This window comes from Pteropus medius, unplaced genomic scaffold (genome assembly GCF_902729225.1).
Source record: "Pteropus medius unplaced genomic scaffold, Ma_sr-lr_union100, whole genome shotgun sequence".
In the NCBI taxonomy this organism is placed as follows: Eukaryota; Metazoa; Chordata; class Mammalia; order Chiroptera; family Pteropodidae; genus Pteropus; species Pteropus medius.
In genome coordinates, this window is record NW_024356249.1 from 13073570 (window position 1) to 13094409 (window position 20840).

The 20840-nt window shown below is 33.2% G+C and overlaps 1 protein-coding gene across 10 annotated transcripts in view; it reads left to right on the forward strand.

Annotated features, from left to right (window-relative positions):
* POT1 (protection of telomeres 1) overlaps positions 1–20840 on the forward strand; it is a 101711-nt gene that overhangs the window by 69074 nt on the left and 11797 nt on the right. For 8 of the 10 annotated variants that reach the window (XM_039861017.1, XM_039861023.1, XM_039861022.1 and 5 more), the window contains 4 exons: positions 2056–2144; positions 4428–4519; positions 6001–6106; positions 11382–11434. In XM_039861017.1, coding sequence (XP_039716951.1) covers positions 2056–2144; positions 4428–4519; positions 6001–6106; positions 11382–11434 — 340 coding nt within the window. Of the gene's footprint in view, positions 1–2055; positions 2145–4427; positions 4520–6000; positions 6107–7547; positions 11011–11381; positions 11435–11966; positions 18973–20840 lie in introns of those variants that run through there. The other 2 variants (XM_039861021.1, XM_039861020.1) reach the window with 2 other exon arrangements.

The window sequence follows — 20840 nt, forward strand, 5'->3', positions numbered from 1 at the left end:
TCTTTTTTTGGGTGTGTTTAATTGACTGCTTACTTTACTTCATTCATTAATTTTTAATGTTTTTTAAGATTTATATTCAAGTATATAGTTTTCTCCTTGAAAAAATAGCTATGGCTTTAACCCAAGATTAATATGTAGTGTTTTTCTTGTCACTTCTAAATGTTTCATAATTCCATTATGGTATCTTTGGCCTATGAATGATTTAAAAATTTGTATGCACATATTTTAGGTGCTTTTTATTTTGTAATTGCTTGGATGACTTTTTAACCAGATAGTATGAAAACATTATGTCATGGTTTTTTGAGATTTGTTTAGCTTTGCTTTATCTTAGAATATGTCCATTCAGATTTTGAATATATTGCATGGGTTTTAAAAGAATGTATATTTTTTAATTATTGCATTTAGTGTTTAATAGTGTTTAGTTATGTCTCTTACACGAGCTTGTTAATCATATTCAGTACGTCTTTTCCTTTATAATTTTATCTGTTTAGTCACTTCTTAGAGTGCTGACTGTCTTCTGTGATTGTGGGTTTGTGACCTTTTAGTCTGTCCATCTGTGCTTTATACATTATGAGGCTCTTTGCTGGTTCATTGAAGCTCAATATTTAATCTCCCTCATGAATTAGTTGTTTGGTATATCCTTTTATAATGACTTCCTCTCTAATCATGATTTTTTTGCCCAAAGGTTTATTTTTTTCCTCATATTGTTACTACTCTATGAGGAGTTTTTTTGGTTCGTAATTGCTTAGTATGTTATTCTCATCCCTTTGCTTCTATGTTCCTTTGTTGTTATATTTTAGTAGGTCTCAAATAAATACTTATTACTAGATTTTAGTTGTTTTTAAATAGATGAGTTTAAAATATGTTAATTACTGATATGGTTAGGTTTTATTTCCACTTTTTATATTGCTTTTCACTTATAATACTGTTACTGTTTACCTCTCCCTCAACTTTTATTATTTTGCTTCTTTTTTCTTCAGTCTTCTATTGAATTGATTTATAAAAATGTTCTTCATGTTTTCCTGTTTCCTCTTTTACTACTTTGGAAATAATGAATTCTCTAATTTCTATTTGTTACCTTTAATTTTTAATTTGGATACTTAATTTTTAATTTGTGTATTTTATCATATGTAAATTAATACTGCCTTTTTTTCAGGCAATGAAACTTTTTCTTTTAATTACCTTTTTCTGTTAAAGAAAAAACTAATATGTGATTGAAAGGTGGTAAGAGATAAATTTAATATAGTTACCCTCTATTTTTCCTGAGAGTGCAAATGAAAAGGAGTCTGCATGAATCTTTCGAATATAGATTTTTATACTTTTGTTCAACTATATACTTTTTATCATCTCTTAAATATTATGACAGTGTATAGTAAAAATTACTTGTACATAAAATGTTTGTTTGTATATAAATAAAGCAAAAAACCTGTACTAAATAGTGTTCAATTTTAGTATATTTATAGTTTTAAATTGATCTATATTAACAAATAGCTATAATATTAGATATCATAAATTCTAAACCTCTAAATATGTGTTTATTGAACATATTACTCCAAAAGTTGCTAGTAGTAATGTCTTTAGTCAGAATAATTTTCTTTTATTGGCTCTACTTAATTAAGACCTTAATTATTATATATTGTTCACAGAGCCATAAAATAAGTGTCTCATTAATTTCTTCCTTTTTCCTCATTTTACCAAATTACGAAATCCCCTTAGAGATTATCTGTTTAAACTTTTTTATTTACCAAATAAGGAAATTAGCCAAATTAATTAATAATCTGGACCTGGGACCTATCTCTTGTTTTCAGTTTAATGTTGTTTATTCTGAACCATACTGTCTTTTTGATTTGCTTCTGTTGTAAAAATTTTTTTTTAATAATTCTGTTTATAATATGTAATTTATGATATAGGAGATTCAGTACTCTTGTAATAATTTACTTGTTAAACCACATACTTAGACAGGAAAAGTGAGTTATAGTAAATTATTTATGATAATTAAATTAATTATAATAAATTATTCTTAAACATTTGTTTTTTTTCTTCTATTCATTTTAGATGTAAACAGTGTTCTAGTTTGAGACCAATACAAAATCTAAATTCCTTGGTTGACAAAACATCATGGATTCCTTCTTCTGTGGCAGAAGGTTAGCTAAATTTTATGTCCTGCAATTTTAACTGTCTTTGTGTAAGGTAATCTCACTGATTACAATTCAGTATTTGTGGATATTGTAAAACCAGAGCAAAGGCTGAGCTAGTTTAATTTTCCTTAAGCAAAACCATTCACAACGATTGTAATAAAAGTATGAAGTAAATATTTAGAATATTGGGAAACTTACTTTCAAACAACTGCCAGTATCTTAATCATTACTCACATTTTAATATTGGATAATTTGTTTTAGTATTAATCATTAAGCATAAATACAGCTTCTGAAAAATCTCTTTAGTTTATAGTACCTTTGGATATAAAAGAGTTTAAGAGATAGCTATTGCACCTTTTTACCCAACACAAGTCTTTAGCTGGAACAACAAGAATTTTTATATCACATTCTTGACTGTGGTCATCTAGCCTTGGCTTAAAACTCTTCCAGTGACAGGGGACTCATTACACTGCAAGGTAACATAACCCCTTAGTTTTTAGGCAGTTCTTAATGGTGAGGCAAAATATTCCTACCTATAGTTTTAACATAGGCCGTATTTTATTTACTAAAATTAGAGGAGTGGTCCCCATCCTTTTTGGCACCAGGAACCAGTGCTCCTATGAGAATCTAATGCCTGATGGTATGAGGTGGAGCCGAGGTGGTAATGCTGGTGCTGGGGATCGGCTGCAAATACAGATGAAGCATCGCTGGCTGGCCCGCTGCTCACCTTGTGCAGTGTGACCTGGTTCTTGACAGGCCACGGACCAGTACCAGCCCGTGGCCCAGGGGTTGGGGACACCGGAATTAGAGTATATCTGTTCCCTGTTCTATAAGATTAACAGGCTTTGTATACTTGACGATATCTGTCAAGTCTTCTTTGAGTCTATTTCTCTAAGCAAGTATCTCTTGTCCTTTGGTACTTTTCCACATTCTTTACTATTTTATTTCTCCTTCTCAGTAAACATTCTACTTTACCAATTCTCTTCTCAAAGTTTGGCATTCAAAGTTGGAAATAGGGCTGCAGATGTTGGCCAATTCAGAATATGAAGAAAACCTTTATTTCCCTAAAATTGGACACTCTGTTTCTATTAGCCTGAAATTTTCATTGTACAGCGAGTCCTTGAATAACATTGTTTCATTCAACATCATTTCATTGTAACATTGATGAGATGCCTTAGGAACTTAACTCTTATTTATATTAATTAGTCTATGGTAAAATTGGTTTTGTTGTATGTCGTTTCACCACCATTCCAAGAACCTATCAGCAACGTTAACTAAGAACTTACTATGTAGATATTTATTTCTGTACTTGATTTTGTTTTCCTTCTCTTGTAACCCAGCTATATGATACTGCTACCTCATATTTTGTTTGTGGCCCAGTGAAATTCCAAGTTACTTTCACATGAGCTTCTTGCTGTGCAACTTGGTCTCCCCATCCTATTCTTAATCCATTTCTCTGTTAGTTTGTTCGATCCCTCAGAGTAAAGTTTATGTTCATACTTCTTGGTTTTAGCTCAGTTTTAACCTACTGAGACCTCTTGAATCCTAAAAATCAGTTTCTCTGTATTAATAATTTCTGTCATGTCTGTATGCCCAAATTTATTCTTCTTACTTGCCCCCTTAATTAGTTCTATTTAAATAATAAGTCCACAAATAGAAGACATATTCCATTCTATAAACATATTGAATGTCTTCTATTTGCAAACGTTTAAATATGTTCATTTTAACCTATAAATTTTCATATGATTTAGTGTCTCATTAATTTCTTCCTTTTTCTTCATTTTACTAAATTATGAAATCCCAGATTCTGACTTTTTTTTATCCATTTAACCGGATGATAGCTCTTAAAAAATGCGATCCCCGTGCTTATAACACAAAGGGGAGCAACATGTTACATAGTCATAAATATTGAACTGTATACTATTTTTTAGAACATTCTGGTATATTAATTTTGTCTTTCATAAAGCTAATATACAATGAATTGCATTTCATGAATTAGTTTTTATGTTTCTATCAAAATCAACTAATTTTAAAGATGTATTAATATTTAATCAAAAAAGATAATGTTCATAGGTCATTGCTTCTATCTAGGGTAGTATAGTGTTCCAAAATGTACCTGCTAAAAGGAGCTTAATATATTGGTATTAAAGAACAAAAAGCCTAAGTTTTTTTTTTCTTGAATTATTTTAGTAAACAAAATTAAGAGCTACATATTATCCAAAAACAATTTTTACTTTGATTATAAGGAATATAAGATTCATATGGTTTAATCTTTCTTTCCTTCACTAGTCCTGGGTATTGTACCCCTTCAGCATGTGTTTGTGATGACATTTACTCTTGACGATGGAACAGGAGTATTGGAAGCTTACCTCATGGATTCTGTAAGTAACAGAGATAGTGAAGATATTTCTGACGAAAAATAATATTTTTTGAATTTTAATGTATTTATTCATGTCTTATTACTGAGATTTAAGGTAACTTAGAATAAATCTTAAATCATTTAAGTAATTCTCTTTTGATTTGGCACTGTAAATCTTAATATATGAATAATAAAAAATTGGAAGAGAGAGTCATTCTCTATATCATGCAGAAGTTCTGTTCCAGGACCAAAAGGCAGAGGTATGATCACACCCTTTAGACATTAACTGTCAGCATTTCACTAGGCCTCCAATTTTGTACTAGAGGGAACAAAATTATTTTGATAGGGAGTTAACATTGGGTGACTCTAGGAAGCTGTCCACAAGATCATCCTCATTTCTGACATCAGTTCCAAGTTTGAGGGTTCCCAAGACCACCCTTAGTTTTGATCATTTACTAGAAAGAGTCACAGAATTTACTGAAAGCTGTTATACTCATCGTTACAGTTTATTACAGGTAAAGGATACAGATGAAAATCATCCAAGGGAAGAGGTGTATAGTCCAAGAAACTTTTAAACATGAAACTTTCATTTGTCCTTTTTCTGTGGAGTAGAAGACAGTGTTACTTTCCTGTCAATGAGGTGTAACAGTACACTTGGAGTATTGCCAACCAGGGAAGTTCTACTGAACCTAGTGTCCAGAGTTTTTACTAGAGCTCCATCATATAGTCATGATTGACGATTCATGTGACTGATCTCAGTCTTCAGCCCCTCCAGAGGTCACATGATGCAAATTCCTCACCCTAAATTGCATTGTTAGACTATCCAGTGTAACCCAATGTCCTTAGGCAAACAAAACATATGGACACTCCTATCAGGCACAATATTCTGAGGGTTTAGAGATTACCTCCCAGAAGCCAAGGAGAAAGCTTGGTAAGTTTAAACTTTTTACTATACACATTGGGAAATAATCTGGGGTAAATTTGAGAGGAGAATTTTTCTCCTGCCTAAACAATTTATTTATCCATTTATTAAATGAATATTTAGTGAGCTCCTTCTATGTGTCAGGTATTGTTCTTTGTGATAGGACTATAGCAGTGAGCAAAGCAAGAAAAATCCCTTCTCGTAGCTTGTAATGTAGTAGGGAAGGAAAAGCAAATAAATATATATTATACTCTATATTAATATGTTATAGTCTTAACACACATTGTAGGCACTCAGTATATGTTATTAAGGTAATAATAAGCCTCTTTTCTGATCATCATTATTTTTATCATTAAGTCAAAGCAATTTAACTTGATTTTATATATATCTCAAAACTGTTTTAGATTAAAGTAGTAAATCAGATTTTAGAGTCAGACTAGCACTCTAGATTATGAATTCTATAATCTTGATAGATTGACATAGTCTGGATTATCTTAGATAGTATTGTAATAACTTTTATTTTAATTTTAACTTTAATAAAAGATTAATACAATTTTTTTTTCTTTTATAATTTTTTTAAGGACAAATTCTTCAATATTCCAGCATCAGAAATCCTAACCAATGATGACCTTCAGCAAAGTATGGATATGATCATGGATATGTTTTGCCCTCCAAGAATAAAAATCGGTAGGCAATATTTTAGCAACTCCATTCATTCTTTTTCTTAAAATAACACCTATCATACATCTGACCTATGGACTTTTAGAGGTATGAAAACTTTGAAATGTGAATTCAAGTACATTACTACGTAGTGATTGATTACTCTATGGTCTACCTTTTGGTGGAACAGTGGCAGGGATAAAATGGATATGAATCATCATTCCTGAAATGAAAAGATTTTAAAAATATTTTAAAATATAGTAAAGGGGAGGCAATTTTGATCACAAGTACATTCAATACTATGTTTATGCATATAAACATTTTAGAAGAAATTATATTAATGGGTAAAATTTTGACAGGAAACATTTTCTATAACAAACTTCATTTAGCCAGCTTAATTCATTAATGAATTTTCTATTCAGTATTAACTAGTTTCAGATTTTATAAGTTTTTATTCAAGTTTTTATTTTACTAATTAGTTTTATCAGCTTTGGTTGTTTTCTATATAACATTTGATTCATCAACCCGATCAGTTCAAATTGTATTGATTACACTTACTGCCACTGAGTTTTCTTTTTGCTGCCATTTTTTCTGTTTATGTTGAAACTTGCAGATCTAAATCACATTAAGACAATTTTACTCTACTAACAGTTTTTCATCAGTAACAGATTTTGCCAGCTGCAGATTTAACTGTTGTCAGTTTAACTTTTATAGGTTATTTTTAATCGGACTTTTTTCCCTCAGGCAATTTTTGCATTTAAAAAAAATCCGAAAAGATAGTTTTTCTTCATCTGTAACAAAGTTTAACTTATATACCTTTACTTGATGTCAGTTTTAATTTTATTGGCCGTTCGGATTCTTTTGGATAGATTCATGAAAATAAAACTGCCACATCAAAAAGCACAGACACGGTAGACTTTTGATACATACTGCAAAATTGCTTTTTAAGAATATATTACCTGTTTATAGTTCTACCAGCAGTGTAGGAGAACACCTGTCTTGCTTGACCCTGGCCAATACTGAGGACTATGTTAAATGTCTTTCAAACTCAGATTTGAAGAAACATTAAGAAAATGGCATCTGTGGCCACTAACTTTACCTTAACTCAGTACGCAGTACCTGATGGTAGTTTCAGCTTGACAAATGTAAGGGCTTTAGCTGATTCAAAATTCAGGATTAGTTTCTTTGTTTTCTACCTTCACTATCAAACCTTTTGAAAACCCCACATTTAATTATGTTTTCCTGTTGTTAGGAAAAAACTCAAATTAGTCAGAATTGCTCCAAAACAATAACATGAATCCCATATGTAATTTGGAAGGTAGATAATGTTAAATTCAGTAAGTGTATTTATTTACTTTTCAAGCTAAATTATATGCAATTTTCTAGCTAAGCATTATGCTTAGATACATATTTCAGAGTTATTTGTTTAGGTTTAATTATTAAGTAACATTTTCTTTTGGGTTTGTAGATGCATATCCGTGGTTGGAATGCTTCATCAAGTCGTATAATGTCACAAGTGGAGCGGAGCAGCAAATTTGCTATCAGATTTTTGACACCGTTGTTGCAGATGATCTTTTCTAATATTGACATTCAACCTCGCATATGTAAAACATTACTATTTTCTATGAGATCGCTATAAAACATGGAACAATTTAGCTCAATAGTTTATTTTCCATTTTAACCACTATTTTAATTTTTTTTTTTTTACAAGTAGACATTGTGTTATCTTAATGCCTTGTGAGTAAGTTAAGAATGTTTCTGTTGCTCAAAGTATCCAGTATTATAGCTACTAGGGATATAAAAGAAAGAGAGACATTGAATAAATAAGGACTGTGTTTTCATTTACCCTTGTGGTCCCTTCAGAGAAGCTGTTTTGTTACCCTATACTAGAAATCTCTTTCCCTATTGGTTTTCCCATGTATCAGCACCGATTTCTCTGCTGTCTACCATCCCTGGTTGAGCTTCTTTACCTGCCCAGATTTTTATATCCGCATTGTTGATGCTTTTAGCATGAGTATGGGATTAGAAGATGTCCTTACCTTAAATCTCTCAGCTTTGACTGAATACAAGGTAGGTAGCAGCTGGTAGTTTTGTATTATTTTTGTACAAAGGAATCTACTTAAACAAGTACTCCTCAAAGAAAAGCTTGTTCAAGTGAGCTACAGTGTACTTAAAAGCATGGTTTACTTTAGGTGGAAGTGACAGAATTGCTTTATTTGGGTGCTGATATTGACCAATTTAAGATAAATCCATTTTTTTCAGACCAGAATTATATGCTTTGATTGCTTATTTCTCTAAATGATATTAGAAGTTATTCCATTTCACCTCAACTTAAGTGATCAGATTTACAGAGTTAGTAACTTAACTTATATTACCTTTGTTAAAATAGTCATTTGTAAAATATATTTCAGGCTGAATAGTGAATGAGATGTTAACTCAGTATATGGTTCACTTTTTACCTGACAATATGTTAAATTTAAAATGATGAATATTCAGTTTTATACAAATAATTCTATATATCTGTATATATATGTAGATTTATGTATGTTATTTGCTAAAGACTGAGGAATACAAATCAGCTTAGTTCAATAGTGAATAAATACGCACAGTTCAACTGTTTCATTTGTTTGCCCTCTTTAAGCTGAGGCATGACTTGAAGCAAAGAGTCAAAGCAGATATGTCAATATATAGCAGATATATAGGACTGTCTACATACCAGGTACTGTGCTAAGTGCTTAACATGTATTCGAGTTTCAATACCCATTTTCCTGCTAAGAAAAATGAGGCTTGATTAATGAGCTGACTTAACTCATTTCTGACATTTACTAAATGCTAGTTAGTGCTTGAATTTAGGTAATTCGTGTTCAGAAGCTGCGTTGTTAACCACTCCAGATTCTGGATCTAGAGCTAGCATGGGATTTTCTACAAATGAGTCCTGCCCTAAATATCTGAAGTAACAGTGGAAATAAGAGGAATCATGATGTGTTTTCTTACACTAAAAAGGCTGTTAACACCTTATTTGCAAAAAAGATTGAATATCTGCTCATAATAACTCTAAATTCTAGTTCCTGAGTATGTTAGCACATCTCCAAACCTAACTCTACCCTTCTCCTTTATCAACGAATTCTCAGCTTGTCTGAGACAATGTAAAAGACCAATGCTGCTGTTTGGGAGGGCTTAAACTCTTGGTTCAAAACATATTCAAGGAAAAAGTTTAAGAACCCTAAAATCGAACAGATATGTTTGAGTAACAATAGTATGGTTGGGATACAAAGGAGAGAGAGACATTTTCTCTTCCTTCCAGAAGCACTCAGTCTAGAAGATTAGGGGCCAAAATGTCGCCTCAGGCTCACAGTATCAGCCTGTCCTATATTCATGATGATAAGCTAGTTCTCTTTTTATTTTTATTTTTTCTATAAATCCCCACATTGTCCTTATTTGTTGTTTTTTAACTTTTCAATTTTGAGCAAAAAGAGTTCCATCAGCACCTAGTATGTTTATCCACTGGTGATGTATAGGCCTCACACTAATTAGGAATCTGGATTATTAGGAGAATTTTGTTTCTGGAACAACAACTAGATGGTAGTTTATGGTGTCCAGATTTGAGCCCTCTCTCCTTTATTGTCCATGCGAATACTGAGAGTCTTCTTGTCAGATTTAAAATTACATAAATTTAAGAAAACTTGTGTATAGCCTCTTCCTCAATTCCAATCTCTGCAGCTTCCATTGTTTTAGACAATACTGCATTGTTCTCATGGCCCCTGCACTGCTTCATATGAGGAAAAGAATGCATGTCTTAGAAAATCTGAGGCAGTAGATTGTTCTCTATCTAGATATGATCATGAAAAATGCACTACGTGCAGGCTCTTTCTGCGGCCACCCTCATTATAATGCTTTATTTGAAGGAACTATACATGCCAATCTGCAATGCATCATTCTCTTTTTTTTTTTACTTTTTATTTTTTCCCTCCGGTCATGTTGTACATTGAGGATTGTTTCTAAATGAATATAGAAAGACTGTCGTTGATGGGCTTGAAGAAGCTGAATCCATCTCTGTCTACCTGAGGTAACGGTCTCCACATAGTGTGGCACCAGCCACACTAGTTTACTAATCAGTGCAGACCTGTGCTAGAACTACTTGCAGGTCACAGGAATGGGCCAAAATCATTTTCTTGCTCCCTTCCCACCTGACTGTGCTATTTTGTTTCCAGAGTCAAAGCACAAGATTGTCACTATTCTATGACTCTCAATCCAGCCAGTTCTCTTGTACACGTTCTGGAAATTTTCAGTGGTATCTGGCAAAAATCTAGATTCTTCTGATTATTTCAGTGTTTTGAATTTGACCATGCATTTCATCAAGTTTTGTTTTTGTCCAGAATATTTTTTAAGTAACATGTATTTATAAGTGTTTGAAATAACATCAAGTATGTAAAGTTGAATTAATTCCTGTTCTAACTAGTACCCACTTTTAAAAGTTTGGTGTGTAATTTTCCAGACTGTTAATACGTACATGTAAATCTGTGTGCGTGTATGTGTCTGTGTGTGTATACACATTTAAAAAAATAGTATGGTATAAATATGTTTCTGAAACTCGCTTTTGACACTTTATAGAGTAGACATTTTTAAATGTCAGTACATATATAGAGAGAAACTAGTATGTAATTACTCAGCATAAGAACATTTTAGTGGAGAATTCTTTGATTATTTTACTTTCTATTTTTGTAGCAGCTTTTGGTCTATTTAAATGTTCTCTTTATTATTGTGCCAATTTTGGAATTTTATGTTTTTGTAAGAATGTATATTACCTCTTTTGTTGACTTTATTACCCTATAATTATTCATATTATTTTATTATTATTTTAGTATGTATTTTATCTGGTGTTATTTTCCCTTTAAATAAATCTGGAGCCTCTGGGACCTGTTTTTACAATATCTCCTGATGGTTTTCAGGTGATCAGAAATTTGAAAGCCTGTCCAGACTTCCTACAGATAAGGATTCTGCCATGACATAGTTATCTTGAAATATTCTTTCATACTTTAAAGTACTCATTGTGAAAAAAAATTATGTTAATGTAAGAAATGAAAATGCCTCATGTAATACTTTTCATTATAAAATTGCCTGTGAAGGCAATGACATCACACTAAAATTTTAGAACATTATTTTAGGAGAAATAAAAATATCTATTCCTGTGCAGACCCCTCAGGATCTCTGAGTAGTGTAAAGCCTCCTACCCACTTCAGGAAAAAGGAGAACTAGTCATCTGGTAAAATCTGAGCAGTGATCTTTCTTCTCTTCCCTTTAGTACTTGGAAGTAATATCGAACTCACTAAGCAGGAACTCACCAGTGTATCTCAGGTATGTGAGATTATATCTTCTTTCGTCAGTCAGGAAATGAATCAGTAGCACTATGTATTATTTTTCCCTGCAGTATTGTCATTTAAGCTGTTAGGAAATTCAAGATCACTTAAGGTTTCAGAGTGATGTTCATCTTACATGGAGATTAATGTCCCTTACACTCAGGACTGCATTTAATAGGTTGAGAAGTGTTAGGCATCAATTACACGATAAGAATAATGCATCAGTATGGGAACTCTCCCTCAGATGTGCCAATTGCTAAAACATGGATAAATCAGAGACTTCTCTGCTATTTTTAGATGATAGCAATATTTTAATGAATTTTCATTTTTCCCCTCTTGAAATCTAGGTCACAAAGTCATATTAGTATTTGTGTGTGTGTTGCTTGCTTTTATTCTATGCTTTGAGTTCACTTGCAGTATATTATATTGTAATTTACTTAACAAAGTAAATTAATCCTCAGTAGCCAAAGAAAGGCATTTTCAACTTGTGTGAAAAGTTTCTTTTTTTTTTTTTTTTCATCCGTTCACAGTATTTTGAAGATTTGGAGCATATATTTGTTGAAAATCTTAATCTACTTTGATCTACTTATCATCTATATATAAACTATTCCATCAAATATTGTTGCTATTTCTAAACAAGTCCTTTTCTGTATACAATCCTGAAGCTTTGGTATATACCTTCTTTTTTGTTCTACATCTTTGGAATGATTTTTCCCTTTGAAATATGAACTCCCAGATAAAAGCCAATTTGTCATTATATAACTCTATTCCTCAGCAGATTTTTGTCTTTTGTTGGAGGGCAAAGTCTTTCTAGAATTTAAAATCTCTTGCCTAAATGACTTTCTGTCCCAAGCTTCTGTAACAGTTAATAGAAAAGGTAACACATTTTAAAAAATCAAAATTATTAACTCGAGTCAGATGAAAACAGCTTGCCATGTAGATAGCCATGGTTATGGTTTTATTTGACTGGAGAAGAAATTCTACATGCTTATTTCCCATTAGATAAGGCTTTAGAATAATAAACTTGTTTTTAAATTTTGGAATCATTGACAAATATTTCTGTACAATGATCAAAGCTTAAATAGAGGTTAAAATAAAGACTACAGAGTACAAAATAGATATTTAAAAGGCTGCTCATACATTTGCATTTATTATTCATACAGTGTCTGTCCAAAAGGATTTGATGTGGTTTACATTAAAAGACATGAGACATAACCTTTAGAAAAAGGGCAAGGAGACAGGAGCTAAAGAAAGAGAAGAGTATTAAAACAATTCAAAATTCCTAACCTTTGGGATGTCATAGGTGTTGAACAAAATTTATTACGTGTGAAAATACAACAGGTTACATTCCTCTTATTAGATAACGAAAGTTATTGTATCGTTATTAGGAGACATAAACCTTTTATTTATTAATATTAGGAGTAACCAGGTAAATTTTTATATTAAACACACCAAACAACAATTATTTTTGTGAATACTAGTAGTTATTTTAAAATGCAGAAACGATCCAACATGGTAGGTAAGATATGAATGTGGAAGAAATAGAGCAGGGAATTTTCCATTGGCTGTCTGTCTACCTTTGGCTCTTATTTGAAGTACTTTTTGTTTTGATTTTATTATTAATGATTAAAGCATTTCAAATATCTCTTCCTATTCAAGAATTATTAGAAGCCTTAATGAATTACCACGGGAGAAAATTAAAAACTTAATTCTCTTCTGATATAAATATCACTGAGAAAATTAGCTCTTCTTACCGTTTCCTTTTCTAGTACAGGTAATGAAATAAAAGAAATGTCTTGTATACAGTTTCATGTCAGAAAGGATGTGAGTTTTAATGAATCACAGCCGTTTGGAAGATATGTGCTCCAGTATTCACCTTCAGAGCTCCAGGGAAGGTATTGCTTTGTCATAAGTAAAACTAGCTTCACACCAGTGCCCAACTGGGAATTTGCTGGGGGAATATTTTACCTACACCAGATTTACTAAACTCTAAATGCCCTGTTAGATTTGATCATCTTTGATTCCTTTTATTCATTCACAGCCCGCTTGAGAAATCATCATGGCTTGCTCTTTAAATATATTCAGAGTTTGTCTACTTCTTAATCACTTCCCCTGCCACCATGCTGGCCATGCTACCTTCTTCTCTTGTCTGCTTTTATTTTTTGCTTTCTTATTCTCAGCCGTAGCTTCCCAACTGGCCTTCCTGCTTCCAGTTTCCCATGCAGTGTATCTGTACAACAGCCAGGCTGCTCCATTAAAACATAAGGCAGATACTGTCACTTTCTAATGTCACACAGTGAAATTCCCATGGCCTTCACCACCCACTGTGATCCATTTCCTTACTGCCTCTCTGACATCTATTACTATCTCTTCTCCTCTCACTCCTCTCCAAGCACTGGTCTCCTTGTTTTTTCAGCAAGCCAGGCAAAATGCTCCTTTCCAGGATTTTGTACTTGATGTTGTTACTTTAGTCTGAACATTGATGAGCTGTCCAGGTCAATGGCTTACTCCCTCACATCCTCTGTACCAAAGTGACCTTATTAGAAGGGCCACTCCTGACCGCATTAAAGACCAGTCTACCCCATCATGCTTCATCTCCACCGCTGACATATTTTTCTCCCTTGCACTTACCCATCTGACATATACTTATTTGTTCATGCTCTGTTTTCCTTCTCCAACAGAGCATGAGCTCCTTAGAGGCAGGGAGTTTGATTTGTTCATTACTGTTTACCCAGTGCCTAGAAGTTCCTGGCATATAGTAGGTGTTCGGTAATATTCCTAGAATGAGAGTCCAGACTCAAAATCTGAGAATACTAGAACTTATTAGCACCTGAAGTGATTTTTTTAGAGCATCATAGGCAAAATGAATTCCAGACCCAGAAATTTGCATTTAAAAATAAACCCTAGGAAATTTTGATGCAAATTGAGCAAAGATCCTGTGGGACTAAGGCTCAGTAACTTACATTTTTAATATCTCTCCAGGTGGTGCCTTTCAGGTAGAAGATTCAGATCCATTATTTTAGAAATTGGTTTCAGTATGGAGTCTATCTGCTTGCTTCATTAATTTTACCTGCCTGGGCCTAAAAGCATTTGAGTTGAAGCACTTTGACCTAAGATCTGAACCAGTCAGTGACTCTTAACCCTGACTTCATAATTATAATCACTATGGAAGGGAGTTTTAAAAGCATCAGATCCTGGGGCATCACTCTGGGTCTTGCTAAGGCTGCATGAATTCAACCTGTCAAGCACTCTAAACTAGTTGTTTGGTGTCAGGCAGGTTGGTTAGCCTGTCTTGAAAACAGAATGTTTATAGTGCCCACCTCAGAAAACTGGAAGGGCAGGAGAATGGATTAGGTAAAATAATATATGTAAAACAGTTAGAATCTGGCACATAAGAAACCCTCATAAAGAATTAGATACTATTATGCTTTGGTGACATAAACTAATCTTTATTGCTATTCTCTTTAAAAGATTTGAAATTTATTTATCCTTCTATTCTACCAATTTCCGAACATCCAAGCAAGCCCTGCTGCAGTGGTGACAGAAACAACCACACACTTCAAGCCATTTCAGACCCAAGCTAGTGAAGCTACTAAAAAAATTAGTAAATATCATTGGACCAATTGACCAAAGAATCTTCTCTTAAGATGGTTGTCAGGATAGTTTCATTATTTCAAATCCCATTTTCTCAATATTTCATTGTGACAAATATAGAAAAAGAAATGAGATAAACAGCAATCATGTACCAGTCGGGCTGATATTTATTTTAAAATAGAGAGTAGCTAGAGTGAATGACAAGAGAGGAATCTGAAAATAGCACAGTATGCAAGCACTGAGAAAAAATATTTTGATTAAAAAACATAACTCTAGAAAAATGGAAAAAAGGAAGAAATCATGTAAATTTGATGGAGAAAGTTTTTGTGGAGTAACCTGTTAAAGTCTCTTCAGTTTTTTCATTTGAATTGCTTCAAACTAAAATACAAGTAAAGGTATGGATTTCCCAATGCTTTTATTACTCGAATGATTATATTTAATAAGTTATTCACTAGCCATTAGTTGTTTTCCAGAGAGTTATCAAGAAAGTTTCTCAGGATCTAATTTTGAATTGGACTTATATGACTCCATGTACTTGTCTCTTCTTCTTCTAATAGAGATTTAAACAAAGAATAATGATGTAATACATGACTAGTGTTGAGTCCCTATGGTTTTAGTTAAATCTAAATGCAAATCAAAATGCATTTTTTATGCCAGGATATTTGGTGAGATATTTTAATGCTCATTTTATGGATCCACAGACCATAACTGACACTTCTTTGAAAGCATAGAATTTCCAATATTGAATGTGTAAAATTACTTTCTACTCTAAGATCACAAAAAGACACAGAATTTACCTGCCTCAGAAAATAAGATTTGGTTCTCACAGAGATGACGCATATTAGGTACTTTACTGAAACCTGGCTTCCATGTATTCCTGTCTTTATGACACAACACTTGCTTATCCTAAGACAGTGAGTGATAAAACAAACCTTTCAGAACCAGACCACACCTGAAGGATCATGGCAGAGGAGGTTATGCCACATGGCACAATTCAGTTACTTTCCTTATAGGAAAGCCAACTGTGCCAGCATTCATATCATGATTTCCCCAGATCCACTCTAAATCATTGTTCTTTTGGAAAGTTAAAATCCATTTCATACCTGCCTTAATCATCAGCTCTCTGCCAGAAACTCCTCTCTGCCAAAAGAACACCTAGGGAGAGGTTGAATGTCTTGGCCTTCATATAATACAAATAAGTCTAGAAAAAAAGCTATACTTTATGTTATGAATATTTAAAAGTAGTATAAAATCTTACGGACATGTTACTGGAAATAGACTACTGTTGAGGGTTTCCGAGTATGAGTTAAGAGGGCCGAACTGCACAAGTCCAGGAATCGCCTCTCACACAGACTGCAGTGGAGCGGCCCCAGCCTCGAAGGAGTTTGCAGAACTAGAAGGCGAGGTTGCTTACCCCACCTCTCACCTACAGGGAGTCAGCAAATGAGATCCAGTCCCAGCCTTCAGACAGTTTGACCCCATGTAGTATGTGCGTCTACGCATTGATTCCATAAGCAAATTTCATGAGCACTGTGATGAGAACCGGGAGTGCAGCAGAAAACAAGACAGTCCCTTCCCGCAAAGTCCTGTGCATATCAACACTTAGAGGGGGAACTAGTCCTAACAGTTTGAGATTTTTTGAACCTGTCCACTTTTCAGAGTCCTGTGAGGATCATGCATCAACTCAAATTTAGACTAAAACATAAACACATTTTTGTTAACTTGACTCACTTTGCGCTGCATAGATGAGAAACCCTAGCAAAATGAAAGTGGTTTTCTTACGCAGCTTGAGAAAAGTAGTCTCATTGCATCATAGCATTTATGATAATCTTCCTATGGTGCTATTTTCCTGGATAAGGGGGAAAACTAATAAAAAGAACACACGATTTTCTGGTATTTCCATTGTGCAATGAGAAGTTATTCTTTAAAAATGTAGTCAAATGTCTCCAGGGAGAATTGGTATGAAAATGGGCAAACTCTACTGTATTAATGCTTTGGCTATTCAGAATGTGTATAAAATCAATTTAATGACTCTTCACTAAAACAGAACAGCATTATGATCTGTCATTCTTAATTATGCTGAAAAATCTCATTTAAAGATGTCATCAAATAGTTTAAGTAACAGTTTGTAATTATCATTGGAAAAACTTGATTCCAGTAGATTTCTAGATATAATGCATAGGTCTAGAAAAATCTTTTCTACAATACTCAAAATTTTCAATTTGACTCACTCGGAGCAGATGTGGTTTGTGTACTTTGGGTTTGTCTATTCCTCCATCAGAAATTCACTTGAAATTGCTTTCCCAAAGGAAGAGGATGAATTTGGGGCTTGTGAACGCTAAAGAAACTTATTGCACATATTGCAAAGATTTGCTTTAGACTTTAACACCATAAAATGTTGACTTTGTATCAGATGCAAAACATTCGAGTCTTGAGTATGATGGAGAATGTCAGATTAACTAGTTTTTGTATGTAGCCACTGTCCATTTCTCTTTAAAGAGCAACTTCTTATGATTTCAAATAAATCTGAGTAAAAGTATCAGAAGTAAAGTTCTATCAGAACAGTCTCGCATTAAATACAAACCAAATTGTCCTTGTTCTTGTCCTGTCTTGTCCTGATAGAACAAATAGGCTACCAAAAAAAAAAAAAGTGTCTATTGAGATGCCAATATTTGTCTAAAAGTTAAAAACCATGAATGAATTTGGATCAGTTTGGGAACCGTCAATACCATAGTTTGTCTCTTTGTGTAAGTTTTGTTAGGCGATGAATTTTACTGAATGGTTTACATGGTTCATTTAGGAGAGTCTTTTGTTCATTTAACATATGTATATGAATATCTGCTATGTAACATTAAAATTCATAATCCACTATAATTATCAAGAACAAATGGACAACTCTGTATGTGTGAAATTCTGAATAAAGATGGAAATACTCACTAGGCCAAGAATGTTATAACTAAGAAGTCAGCTGGACTCGAGGTCTTACTAGTTCTAGCATTAATTTATCTTGTGATCTACCACAAATGACTGCTTTCTTGGGCTGCATTTTTCAAGTTCAGGTACAAATATGTTTGCCATCTTTTGAAGCACTATTAACTACCTATAGTGAACTTTTATAAACATTAAAGAAGAAACTTATAAAGTGTCAAGGTATGTGCCTGTTACAAGGTAAAGTGCAAAGCATTTTCATTAAGGCCAACAGAAAACTCTTCTCATGATTTTAGAAATCTTCATTTTCCAATCTCAGCTACAAATACATTTGGCCTTTAAATTTCCTCCATAATTTAAATAACCAGGATTATTTACAATTTTGTCCTAAATACCAGATTTTGCTTTTCTTCTGAAGTAACACAAAATAGCAAAATAAGTATTGTATAGATGTGTGGCTTTATATAAGAAAAAAATTATATTAAGAAGTTGGTTTGTTTAATACAGATTTTATTTCAAATAAGCAGAGGCAGAGACAATCTAACCTGATAGTTGTCTATTGGCTTTTCATTCATTTTTCAAATCCAACTTTTTAAAGATATAATTGATATATAACGTTGTGTAAGTTTAAGATATATAGTGTTAATTTGATACATTTATGTATTGTAAAATGGTTGCCATAGCTCTAGCTAACAGCTCCATCACATCGGATAATTACTCTCTATATATTTCTCATCATGTATAACAATGACGAGCCATCACTTCCTTAATGTATTTATTTTAAAACTTTGGCTCTCTCCAGTATGCCATTCTCTTCTTTCATGACCTTTTCTTAGAAATGAAAGATTATTTGATTAAAATGAATCAGATTAAGTTTCAGTTTAAGAACTTGCATTGTATAATTTTTTCTAATACTTATTCAGTGTTTAGGTGTGGAATTCTTCAGGCCTTTGTTTTTCAAATGGGTGTTTGTAACAGAAGGAAACTTTAATAAAGAAATCCATTGAGAACATATGCAATTTTTTGTCTTGTTTACTCAGAATTATTATAAAGGAGAGAAAGATATATTCATGTGATATAAGAGAGGGGTCTCCACTTTTCTTATTGTTTCACAATTAGGAAAGAAAATGTCACTAATACTCTATGGGCAATAGGGAGATAAAAATTTATGAATGTCTTCAGGTGCCAGAATGATATTACAATGTCAGTATACTGGGAGTATATTTTCCTCATTCTCCCTCTTTAGGTGTATATACACACACACCACACACCACACCCACACCACCCACCACACACACATACACACATACACACACACATGCACACATATATATACACACACATATATACATATATATATATATATATACACACACCTATACAGGGGTGGGGGCAGATTATAGAGAAAAGGAGAGAGAAGTATAAGTATCAGAGTTGTTTTTGTTTTTTTTTAATGATTAGTTTTTACTGTTAAAAAGCAGTGAAGAGTTTCAGTAAGAGTGTAAAGGTTAAGGCCACTCTAAATGTCTGGATTTTCTTTTTATTGTTATTCTTTATGGCAGACACTGTTGGTTGGCTGACCCAATACCCATTTACCAGCTCCTTCTCTCTAGCAACATTTCAGCTAGTGATGACTGTATAATGCATTTCTATATAAGTAGAAATTTGCTGTCTCAAAGGTTTGCATTCCTGATGAAAAGAGAGAAACTGGGCTGGCGCCCCATTATAACCTTTATGCCTTCTCTCTTTCCCCTTTCCCCTGCGTGGAATACAGACGTCATACCCAGAGATAAAATGTCACTTCACAATCATGAGGTGATGAGTACAGAAACCTGCACACTGCAGATCATGGAGTACAGGATTAAAAAGAACCCGAGTCCATGATAGCATCTCTGAGAAGCTAAACTAACTTCCCACCTCTGAACTTAGTGTTCTGTATGAAAAACGAACCCCTGTTTGCTTAAACTATTTTGTTTTGTTATTTGCAGCCGCATCCATTCCTAATCAGTTTATAATTTTAAAACTCTCAGTTATCTGCCATTAATTACTTATGATGTTCCCAGCACCATGCTAAATATTTTAACTCACAGCCATGAGAAAAGCAACACTTTATTACAGATAAACTGGCATTCAGGGTGGATGGATCCCTCTGTGACTGGAATGATTTATCAAATGAAGAAATAAGTACAGAAGTGTTAAGTAACTTTGCATAGTAGTAAGTGGCAATAGTAGGATTCAAACTGTCAGTCATGTTACAGAATCTCATTACTTTATCATTTTCTTGACAAACTCATTTTTACTTGATTTATGATGAAGCTGAAATTCTTTTCAAATGCATTTTGCTCGTTTTTTATCAGGATATTTCTGTGATTAAAAAGGGCTGAGCCACATCCATTCTTTCCTATTTGTCATTTTTACTTTGCTTAGGGGTTTTATTTTGTCATGAAAAATAATTTTATTATGAAGTTAAATTTATTAATCTCATACTTTTGGTTATTATATCATACTTAAAATTTCTTAGGCCATGTTTCAAATACTTTTCTAGTATAAATCTTTCTTTTTAAATCTTTGATCTACATAGAATTTATTTTGGTGTGCGACATGAGATAAACTGCAACTTTCCCAGCTTATTAGAATGCCACCTCTATCACGTGCAAAATGGCATAACAAGGGACTTCATAACCTAGTTATAACTCTTTTCTGCATCTTTGCTACTCACTTTTGCCTTCTCACATTTACCCTGCACTGCACTAGAATTCTCATTTCATCGAATGCAACGTGCAAAGTCACAGCGTCCTAGTCCATTAGCATGCTGTGCCCTCTGCCTGTCATGTCCACTTCAGTCATTTCTTTGGCGAATGATCACTCACCTTTCAAGAATT